This window comes from Emydura macquarii, unplaced genomic scaffold (genome assembly GCF_026122565.2).
Source record: "Emydura macquarii macquarii isolate MOO-44397 ecotype Brisbane River unplaced genomic scaffold, CSIRO-AGI_Emac_v2 contig_691, whole genome shotgun sequence".
Classification (NCBI taxonomy): Eukaryota; Metazoa; Chordata; order Testudines; family Chelidae; genus Emydura; species Emydura macquarii.
The window spans coordinates 3,156,654-3,168,782 of NW_027130828.1; the positions used below are offsets into that span (position 1 = coordinate 3,156,654).

Genomic DNA, 12,129 nt, shown 5'->3' on the forward strand with positions numbered 1-12,129 from the left:
TTAAAATTCTTGATTCAGTTTTCTGCAGGTCTATTTAAAAGCTACATTTTCTCTTAGAGGATCTTTGGAGCATTGCAGAAGAAATGCTGCCAACAAATTCAATTAACTGGCATGGTTCACAAATAATGTACCTGATGTTTTTTTTTTCACAACTGCTAGATAAACACAGCTGGGTTGAATGTATATTGTAAGAAAGACTTAACTTGAATCATTTTCCTTTGTGTAATTAATGTTTGGAATCAGTGTTTCTGTCTTATTCTCAATTTGTATTCCTCCTTGTTTCATTATTTTAGTTACCTAGATAATGAAGTGTTCTCCTCTAGGTCTTTTCCTTTCCTTTAAAACTGTTTAATATTTGGCTTTGACCACTAGAGAGCAGCTGCTTTTCTTTGCAAGAAGTGGATTTCTGTCTGTTCTTTCATGCATCATGTGTTTGGAACTGTAAGTGGATCAAGTTGTTCACAACAGCAGGGAGACTGTGAAGCTGATCTATTCTGTGCACTTCCTTCTGGGGGAGGGGGAGGAAGAAAGAAGGGAGAAGTTCTGGCGAGTCTGGATCTCCACTGGGCTCACTGCACCTGGATGCATTTGTGATCTGTTGGGGGCTATGCCAGGCTGCTGGTGGAGGGACTAAAAATATCTTTAACAGTTCCACAGTCATGAATGGCTGTTATGACAAACCATGCTTTCAGTGTTGCAAGCTAATGTAAGCACTGAGCACTTCATTAACTCTTGAATGTACGCAAAATTTACTTTGCTGAATTAAATCCATTTACATTCTGCAGAAATGAGTAACATTTACTTGGTGTGCTCACTGGCAGGCTATTCATTCAATAGAAAATTGTAATAGTCTGCTTCTTTTTCTGAATAGGTCTTTTTGCTACATTAAAAAAATAATTCCTTAAATTCCTGTGACTTTGCTGGAGACTTTTTCTGAGAGTCTTATTTGGGTCTCACAGTAATGACGTTGGTGCCCAAATTGTGGTCTTTCGAAAGTTCAGCATGAGTTATTTGTCACAATTTCAGTCCTGGTATCTGAGTGAAAATGGACTATTGTGAAACATCTCTCCGGTGAATGTGCATTTAACAGGAGTTGGATAACCTTGAGATAGTTCCAGTAGAATCAGATTAAACACCTAACACAGAATGTCAGTGCTTTGCTCTGGCTTGACTCGACAGTACCTTTGAGCTATCAGACTTTCTGAATTGTCCAGGTCAGCTTCTTTGAAAATCAAGGTGCAAACATCTGCATTAGTCGGTAAATGTTTGACATGCTAGTGTCTATGCTTGTTCAACCTTCTGTTTGTGATATTCCTGCATGTTGCTTATGATATAAGGGTGACAGAGAGTACTTTGAATAGCAATATTCTTTTTTAATTTGTCAATATTAAGAAGGGAGGTTTATTAAGAACTGTGATTATCTTCCAGTTGCATTTGCTGCTGGCATGTTTTCTGCATATTTTCTGTGAGTTATAGCAATGGCTGAAGGAGTCAGTAGTTTATTTATGCTTTTATATACTTTATACAGCCCCTATAGATTTATTTTCAAGTATTTCAAATGATAAGAGAATCATATTGGAGTCTTAGTTGTAGATATCAGAGCTTCATATTACAAGGTAAAATTACTTTAGTGCAAGAAATAAAAATTACACAATGAGAGATTAAACTTCTTATTTTTATTAGATTAAGGTAATTGATTTGTGGTGCCTAATATATTGTATATTGCACCAATGAGATGTTACTCATGTGGTATGTATTTGAGTACTTGCAAATGACTTCTGATTATTTTTGGCTGTCAGTAACTTATTTTTGCATAATATTCGTAGCCCATTCATTAGCAAGTTTCACAGCTAGGTGCTCTTACACATTACTGTTTGTTTCTCTACTTTGTGAGAAATTAAACATGTTTTTTGAGATATCATAGCAATACTAACTTATGTTTCTCAATTGCAAATCCATTTTTGAAAGGTAACTTCCATTTATATTTTCTTTTTTTCTGTTTGCAAGAGAGTGTTTCTTACTTTATTCATGTTGACAACTGAAAAGCCTTGGACCTAATTAAAAGAATTTCCACTAGCACCTTTACTGAACCATTTTATTATGCTGCATTGCACAGATTGCATTTTGAAACATGGTGATAGTTTCAATCTGACCTTTAAACCTGAACTGCCAGAAGTATAAAAATCTTCTTTAAAATCACTCCCAGGGTAGGCTGTATGTATATGTGCCTGTTTGGTTAGAAATAATTTTTGTATTGAGCGGTCACCATCTTATTATTTAAAGCGATGGTAATGCTTTTTTTTAAAAGAATACTAATCAGTTCAGTTTGTGCTACCTACTTTGTTTTATGTATTAATTTATTCTAGAGTAAGCAAAGGAGCAGCTTTACTTTTATTCACTCATCAATCTCTCTGAAATACATTATTTTTAATGCTTTGTCATTTAAGCTACATTATTTTATATTAGAAAGTGTAAAAAATTATTATTGTGGCAGACTTGATTGAAATGAGTAAATGTGTGAATCCATAAAATAAGGACATTGTAGTGCCCTGTTATTTTTAATTTTAAAGGAGGGGCAAAACTCTACAGGTTTTACACATACCATACAGGAATGGGTTTATTAATTTTTTATGCAGTTCTTTATCAGTAAATAGTTAACATCTTTCATCTGAAGATCTCAGTGATTTAGAAATGCTAATTTATTAAGCCTCAAAGCACCCCAGTGAGGTATGTCATTATTCTGCTTTCATAAATGAAAAACCTAAGATGCAGAGAGGTTATGACTTGCCTTAGGCCACATTAAAAGCCTGTCAGGGAGCCAGGAATAGAACCTAGATCTGACTGCCATTCCTGTACTTTCACATCAAGCACATCTTTCCCCAACTTTACGCTAATAAAAAAAAAAAAAAACACTAACAATTTTCTGGGTTGATTATGAGATCTTAGAGGTGTAGCTGCAGTGCAGACTTTTAAGAGATATATAAATTAAAAATAACCTATTTTTTATGCTAACATAGAAAGGAAAAACCAAGAAAATAAAAGTTACATCTGTAACTTGGTCTTTCAGACATGGGTGAGTTAGAAATGAAAACAATAATTATGCTTATTTGTATCCTTTTTCAGACTTGAAAATCTGATGGAACTATTATTACATTTGGTCTACTGAGAGTGAGCTCTTCCAGGGACATTATGATCTCAGTGAACGGAAATGAGCCATATATTATGGACATGATAGACCTATTAAAACTGTTATGGTCTGTCATGTTAGTATGTGCCTAGAGGCTCATTAATACATGGATCGTTGACATAAACTATAGCTTTTGGATTTATAAGCAATGTTGGACACTTCCTTAATTCTCCATCTTGTAGTATGTAATAGCAATGTCAGTCCTCTTCTGACAGATTCACTATGGTGCTTCAGAAAAGTTAAAAAAATAAATATACCAAAATCTCTCTCTAATTCTATCTGTAACAAAAATTCAACACAAGCAAATTAAATATGTTAATATGGGTTACATTTCCTACAATGCATACTGTAGCATGTACCAGTGAAAAAGACACTACCTTTTTAGATTTTAGGAAAGATAAACAAAAAGTAAAAAAGTGAGCAGTCAATGCTTAAATAGGATAACAGAATTGCATGTTCCAAAAAAGTTGTTCAGTGAAGCCAAGCCACCACTCATTGAGTAGATACTAAACAGGATTACATACACACAATGCATATATTGTATTTCTAGTGCTCTTAAAAATCTTCAGATTTCCTTATGCTTCCTGGCTTTTTTTATGGGTGTGCCTAACCAAAAGCCTGTCTTTTGAGCAGCAATGCACATTGGTAGCAAAAGTATTAAGACAGAGATCCTGTGGTAGAGGTTCAGAGACATGGAGGAGGTTGAGACACAAAGCTATGATCCATGGAAAGAAACATTGAGATCTTCAAGATAAATTGGGAAATCATAACTATCAGTTCATGTCATGTGGGCTGACATGGACTGTTATAGAAAGTACGGCCAGCCATACTTACTCCAGCAGTTAGGAGAATCTCAACAGTCAACACTAAAAATATAAAAATAACCTGGAGGGGAATTAGTTTGTGGCTGAGCTTCCATTAGTGATTCTTGCACAGAATGCAGCAAAGAGTACTGTCCCAATAAGTTTCTCAAGATAGCACCTAAAGCTGAAATAAAAGAAGGCGTCGATGTTTTGGTGTACATGATATCTCTATTGCTATTACATTTATCAGTATGAGTTCCTATGGAACCATTCATTTTCTTCTGTAAATCAAGAGGAGTGTTGGTTTCTTACATCCATTTTACCTCTGAAATCTTTCCACCTCTCATCTGTGGGACATCTTCTCTCTATCTTGAGCTGCACATATGGTAATCTGTCATCTAAAACAAAGGAAGCAGTAGCTAAGTGTCTTTCAGGAGTATGTGGACTTAGGGCTCCTATATTTTCTATCTTTTCACCAATTTCACTTCTGAGACATCTGGTTCAAAGAATGAACTTGTCCTTTCCCAGCATCTTCAACACCAAAAATTGCTGCTGACAAAACTATTTGTTAATGATTTGGTTGCAACCAGTACAGCTCAGGCACAGCAAGTTAAACATTTATGTGTGAAGAGATATTTTATCTTATTTCACTGCTTGTTTGAGAAGCAAAAATGCTGTCAGTAACAGTAGTATGTAGGTATACAAACTTACTTCAGAAGTTATTCAGCTGCAAGCACTAAAAAGGAAAGACATCAAACTAAGTCGCAACGTATTTATATATGAGAAATTTTGAAGTACAGAAAATGGTAATGGGTAATGCTTCAAAACTGCAGCCCTTGGAGTATGGGGAGAAGACCAAGGAATATTCAGGTAACCTGAATGCTTGGAGAGGTTTTAAATTTGCATGTGTAAGAAGGTGTACAGTTGATATTTGCTTAGTTACTATCAGTGAGTATTTCTTTGTGTAAATGGTAATGAGACCATTAGGACTACGTTCACCTGAAGTGCAGCTCTGTGAATCTGAGGTAATTAAACACCTCCAGTATGAAAGAGAAAGGGCAGTGAAGGTTAAGTGAGGAATAATCTGATGCACAGGTGGTGTAGAGCCTTTGAGAAGCAGGAAGAAAAGAGCCTCAGTTGATATCGACCATTTCAAAGGATGGAAATGTCACCATTGTCATTGGGAGATGCTTTTGTCATTTTTTATAGGTTTTCTTTTTACTTGAATAAAAACACTTCAATTTAGAAATTCAGTTCAAGCTTTTAAAATACATTAAGGGGATATGAGTGTGGTGACTTTTATCTTTTATTTCATATTTGTGTTATGTAATCAAGATCAGAATCCTATTGTGCTAGGCATTCTACTTACATGCAGAATGTATTCTCTAAATAGTTTAACTTCATTTAGAATAAAATTATGTAAAGCTATATATCTATCCCTAAACATTTATAAACCACTTATAAAATATTTGTGGAATTTCTTTTGTGTGGACAGGCATTAGTATTTAGTATTAAACTTTATTTGGTACCATTCATTAAAAAAAAAAAAAAGGAAAAAACTTTAGTAGTCTGATACTTAAACTCTAGTGAGAGAACACAGATCTTGGGCCTTCTTATGATTTCTTGTTCCTGCTCTAATTAACTAATGGCCTTCTTGTCAAATGTGTTTTTCTATACTTGTTTTTATAGAATTACTCTAGGCAGGCAAAGGGGCCATGTTGACAATCCTATATTGAATAAAAAGAGCATCTACGGTTTGTACTGTAATCAGGCCTGGCCAAAATAACTGGGATGATGCATCTCCTATAATGCCTCATCAAACATTGGACATGATGCTTAAAAACTCTTAATTCTTCCTGGTCTCAAGACATAACTCTCCCTTAATTTAACTTTAATTGTAGCTAAATATCACCTGTGCACAGTTTGTCTCTTGTATATCGGCATTTTAACTTCCTAATAGTTCAAATGCTTGACTCAAAACTAGAGCTGGTCAGAAATTTTCCACTGAAACAATTTCATTGAAAAATGCCAATTCATGGAACCCAAAATGTTTTCAAATCTTTACAGAGCTATCTTCTCCTACCAGCTTGTTACAGTTAGAAAAAACTAATTACCACTGACCTCCATTGTTGTGTAAATTCCAGAACTGAAATAATTGCCCTGGCTTTCACTCTCTTTTGATATGGCTACACAATTTTTTTTTAAGTACATCAGAAGCAAAAAGCCTGCTGAGCAGTCAGTGGGGGCATTGAACTATCAAGGTGCTAAAGGAGCACTCATGGAAGACAAGGCCATTGTGGAGAAGCTAAATGAATTATTTGCATTTGTCTTCACTGCAGATGATATTGGGGAGATCCACACACTTGAGCCATTCTTTTTCGATGACAAATCCTGAGGAACTTTCTCAGATTGAGATGTCAATAGAAAGGAAGTTTTGGAGCAAATTGATAAATTAAACATATGGCATTCACCCAAAAGTTCTGAAGGAACTCAAATATGAATTTCCAGAACTATTGACTGTGGTATGTAACCTGTTGCAGTACAAGATGACTGGAGGGTAGCTAATGTAACACCTATTTTTTAAAAAGGCTTCAGAGGTGATCCTGGCAGTTACAGGCTGGTACGGCTAACTTCAGTACAAGGCAAATTGGTTGAAAATATAGTAAAGAACAAAATTATCAGTCACATAGATGAACATGTTGTGGAAGAGTCAACAGACTCTTTTGCAACAGACTCTTTCCTTTTGTAAAAGGAAATCGTGCCTCATCAATCTATTAGAATTGTTTGAGGGAGTCAACAAGCATGTGGATAAGGGTGATCCAGTGGATATAGTGTACTTGGACTTTCAGAAAGCCTTTGACAAGGTCCCTCATCAAAAGCTCTTAAGCAAACTAAGCAGCCATGGTATAAGAGGGAAGGTCCTTTCATAGATCAAGATCTGGCTTAAAGATAGGAAACAAAGGGTAGGAATAAATAGTCAATTTTCAAATTGCAGAAAGGTAAATAGTGGGGTCCCCCAAGGATCTGTACAGGGACCAGTGCTGTTCAACATATTCATAAATAGTCTGGAAAAAGGGGTAAGCACAGAGGTGTCAAAGTTTGCAGATGATACAAAATTACTCAAGATAGTTAAGTCCAAAGCTGACTGCAAAGAATTACAAAGGGATGTCACTAAACTGGGGGTTTGGGCAACAAAATGGCTGTTGAAATTCAGTGTTCATAAGAACAAAGTAATGCACATTGGAAAAATTAATCCCAACTATACATACAAAATGATAAGGTCTAAATTAGCTGCTACTACTCAAGAAAGAGATCTTGGAGTTGTCAAAGATAGTTCTTTGTAAAGATCCTCTCAAAGTGCAGCACCAGTGAAAAAAGCTTAAAGAATGTTAGGAACCATTAGGAAAGGGATAGATAAACCTGAAAATATCATAATGCCACTATATAAATCTGTGGTACATCCACACCTTGAAAACTGCGCACAGTTCTGGACACCTCATCTCAAAAAATATATTTATTTTGGAATTGGAAAAGGTGCAGAGAAGGGCAACCAAAACGATTAGGGGTATGGAGCAGCTTCCATATTATGAGGAGAGATTAAAAAGACTAAGACTGTTCATCTTAGAAAAGAGATAACTAAGGGGGGGTATGCTAGAGTTCTTCAGCATCAAGAATTATATGGAGAAAGTGAATGGAGAAGTGTTATTTACCACTTCACAGACTACAGGAACTAGGGTCACCCAGTGACATTAACAGGCAGCAGTTTTAAAGCCAAACAAAAGGAAGTATTTCTTCAACACAACGCATAGTCAACCTGTGGAGCTTGTTGCCATGGGTGTTGTGAAGGCCAAAAGTATAAGTGGGTTAAAAAAATTATGAGATTAAGTTCATGGAGAGTAGGTCCATCAATGGCTATTAGCCAAGGTGGTTAGTGATATAACCGCATGTTCTACGAGCCCCTAAATCTCCAGCCGCCAGAGGCAGGGACTGGACCACTTGATACGTTTTCCTGTTCTGTTGATTCCCTCTGAAGTACCCATAACTGGCTGCTGTCAGAGACAGGATACTGGTCTAAATGGGCCATTGGTCCAACCCTGTGTGACTGTTATATGCTGAACCTGAGGGGATGAAGTTCGTTGGTGGGTTCTGAGAGGCAATAATATGCAACTGTATAGAGTACTTCAAAAGGACACCAAAATCCTTATGGCTTTAAACGTTTAACAATAGGTGAAAGTAAGATGGACTTTAAAACACGTCCTTATCTTTCTGCAGTCCTGCCTGCAGGCTTTTAAGCAGAAAGTGATCATTTGCTAGTAGGACAAAACAAGATGATGGAAATGCAATTTCCCTAGGACTGAAAACTCCAGGTTTGTTCTCTACGTCATTCTCCATCACAGCTGCAGTTGATGCTGGGACTCTTTGTGAAACTTCTTTGGCTGCTTTCCAGTTCAGTAAGTTCTGTTTATGCCATGAGGATGATCTAGGACTGTTGTGTACTTACAGGTTTCTGCACTCAAGAACAGATTAAAGAAAGTCTCCACAACTACTGGGGATGGTGTGGCAAGAGCATTCCTAAAAGCCCAGGCCTCTTTCTTTGGGAGCTACAGAAATGCGCTGAAAATTGAACCTGTAAGTAGTACATCAATACGTTAACACAAATGCAAATGTATAGCTGTAGTGGAAATTTCCAGCAAGATGTTAGGATGCATAAAGAATGAGATGGTGAATAATACGAAGAATATTATAAGGCTCTTACGTAAATCAGTAATGTAGATTCAGCTGGACTGCTGCATGTGGTATTGGTCACTAAATCTCAGAAAGAATGTTGGGGAAATAGAGGGGTTCAGCAGAGAGGAATGAGTGATCCAGAGTCTGGAAGAACTCTTGTATAAAGATCGAAAAGAATTAGGATTATTTACTTGAGTTAGAGAGGAAATATTAGAAGTATGTAAAATAATAAATGGTGTGAAGAAGGTAGATTAGGAACTTCTATTCTCTGTCTCATAACACAAAAGTAAGGGGACATTCAATGAAATTTAAGAAGTGGAAATTCAAAACCAGTAAAAAGAAATACTTTTTTACACAACATATAATTACATTGTGGAACTCATTGTCATAGAAAGGCATTGAGACCAATAATTTAGCAAGATTCAAAAGGAGATTGGATAACAAGAATAACCAGAGTTTTTATAATTAATGACAATAAAAACTTTGAGGGGATATTAATCCTACTACTTCAGGCATTAAATCCATCTCTATTATAGACGAGGATGAGATCTATGTTGGGGGCAAATTATCTCATATCTACCTGCTATGGGGTTCTTGTACCTTCTTCTGAAGCATTTGGCACTGACCACTGTCAGAGACAGTTTACTGGACTAGATGGACCTCAGATCTGATCCAGTCTGGCAAATTCTATATTCCCATATAAGGGTTTTATGAAGCTCTTGTCATGATGATTGGTCTCCCTTGAGGACACAGAAAATGTTTGTAGGCCCTACTGGCCCATGACAGTTAGGGAGTGAGTAGATGATATGATGAACAAGTTAGCTCCCTATGATGCACAAAGTTTGAGCCAGAAGACACACACAGGATGGAAGGTGCTAATAGCTCAATGATCCATAGATTATCTGTAACAGTCTCAGTGAGAGTCCTATTCCTGTCCTCTTTTTTTCCTCAGAACAGAGTAAATTAAAGCAAAACGTGGGGGATGGTCTCTACCTGATGTTCAGGGACTCATTAAGGCCACTGCAGTTTAGACCAATGGGAGGTGCACAAGAAAATCCCACTGAGTGGAGAATGTAACGCTTTCATCCATGATTGTTTTTCCTTGAACATTCAAGGGTCAGAATGGGGAATTGGAGGGTGCAGTGAGGAGCAGGAATAAGATGGGGAGAGGCTGAACTGGAGTAATGGGGATGGATGTATAGTGGTGACTCAAGAAAGAATGCTCTTTTTTGCATTCTGTCTCTGGGATGAATACAGGATTCTAGTATGCAGGCATGTAAACACATTTCACACACTGTTTGTGAGAACAAAAGACAGAATTTTGGATACAGGTGTGTAGTATTTTGAGCTGGGGACGTTTCCATCCATCATTCCATCCAGATATATTCAGTGTTCAAAAACACTATTGAATTCAGCTGAGTCTATTTCTCCTATTCTGAGAGCAGGGATATGTGTGGTATGTGTATAAATATAAATGCATTTGATCTATCTGTACATGGCTCATAAAAGTATCAAGTGTGAATCCTATGCTTTTAAAGTGCCAAATATGAACTAACAGGAGCTACTTTAATTCCCATCCACATAATTAACAAAAGTGAAACCAGCAAGGCAGCCTGGCTGTAAGCCTTCTTTATCCATGTCAAGCAGACACCCACTGCCCTTCATTCGTTGAGGCCTTTCTTACTCTCTGACACTCCTCCCACTAGTTGCCAGGCAACTCTGGGAGTATTGGTGTGGGTGCTGCTTGGATATGTGTGAGGGATTAACTAGTTAAGGTTGGGGTTTTTATGAAGAAGAATATAAATTTAAATTGCTTTACTGGGAATAACATCTGGTATTTTGAAGGCTGAATGTTACAGATATCAAAATTGGTTAATGATATCACAAATGTTTGAAACTACAATTCCCCTTTTTAGGGAGAGCTAATTTGAACAAGTAAAAAGCCTCATTTGGTTTGCACATTATTCCCATGAACAGAAACTCTAATCATAATTGAAAGGTTTAATTATACAAATCTGTCTTTAAAACTCTGTTTTATAGAAGATTCTTAATCTGATATCAAAGATCAGGGAATGTGAAGGAACAATGATTTCTTTCCTAAATCCTTAAATTAAATTAACTTAAACTCGTAACTGTGTAACATTTTTAATGCTGTAACAAAGGCTGTATATGCAAACATCGCAGCTTTATATACTAGAACCTCCTTGACTGAGTTGGCTAGAATGCTATGTTCAAACTCTATACTTTTCAAACTATCTTGATGGATTTGTGATTAAAACATAGGTCTAGGAGTCAGGTGACCTGGATTACCGGTTGTGCCAAGAACTTCCTGCACAATCTTAGCCAAATCATATGATTCCTGAATGCCTCAGAGATTCTTCTGTAAAATACTGATAACTTGTCTACTTCAGTGGAAAGGGATGGTTTTGAGGGGTGCTGTGCATTGGGAATTAGTTCAAATTCTCTTGGGAAAAACTTTAAATTTTGCCTGATGCATAGTGAATGTCAGAGTGCAGAACATAGTTCCTAAGTGAACACCCAAACAGTTAATCTATGAATAGTTTGACACCTCAGGTTCAACCATTATGGGCCAAATCTCTGTTTATAAGAGCATAAGTAAGCATAAGTAAGAAACAAGCAAGGGAATGCGGGAGAGTTGCTAGTCAGCTTTAGGAAATTTTCTTTTGTCAACATATTTATTGACTTTATTCAACCATTTGGTCAAACTGTGTTCAGTGTGTGAAGGAAGGTTCCCTGATAATAGAGGAATGGGCAGGTCTGGTGGAGCTCAGTTTCTTGTGTTGCACAGCTGAGACATCTTCAGCTGCTGAATCTCATTCTGGTTTGGTAGGACTCCAACAAACCTTTACCTGAAAAAGCTCTTCATGGCAACATTTTGCAAATGATGAGGAATATCATTTCAATCTCCATTTGCTATAGTTAACTTTCAAAACTGTCACTGAATTTAACAATGTCAAATTAAATTAGTCTGGTGTGGTTTGAAATGAATTAAAAAACAAATGGAAGAAGCAGCTTTAGACAGAGGCCTTCAGAGAGGATGAATAATATTTTCAGATATTTCAACCTGATCTGCCTTAGATATTTTCTTTTCTAACATTATTGCACTCTTCAGCATGTCAGTGTAAATGTGCGCCTAGGCAATATTGGGCATGATCTCTGGTGGGTCCTGCCTCTTACAAAATCACAGTATACAGTGAACAGTGAGTGATAAATAGGAAAATAATTGCCAGGAAAGAGATGTTTTTATGTTTTGGTAACATTAACTTTGTCGGACAGTTTACTGATGTAAACCAACACGTGGTGTGAACAGACTTTTTGGGGCAAGTGAAGTGGGATCATGCTGCTTGGTCATTATTTTTTAATTCAGTTTCTTTGTGGCCCAGAATTTGA

General features: G+C 36.7%; 1 protein-coding gene across 5 annotated transcripts in view; it reads left to right on the forward strand.

The window, feature by feature from the left end:
* DENND1A (DENN domain containing 1A) overlaps positions 1 to 12,129 on the forward strand; it is a 339,130-nt gene that overhangs the window by 220,263 nt on the left and 106,738 nt on the right. For all 5 annotated transcript variants that reach the window (XM_067541721.1, XM_067541722.1, XM_067541718.1 and 2 more), the window contains one exon: positions 8,494 to 8,619. In XM_067541721.1, the coding sequence (XP_067397822.1) occupies positions 8,494 to 8,619 (126 nt within the window). The remainder of the gene's footprint in view (positions 1 to 8,493; positions 8,620 to 12,129) is intronic.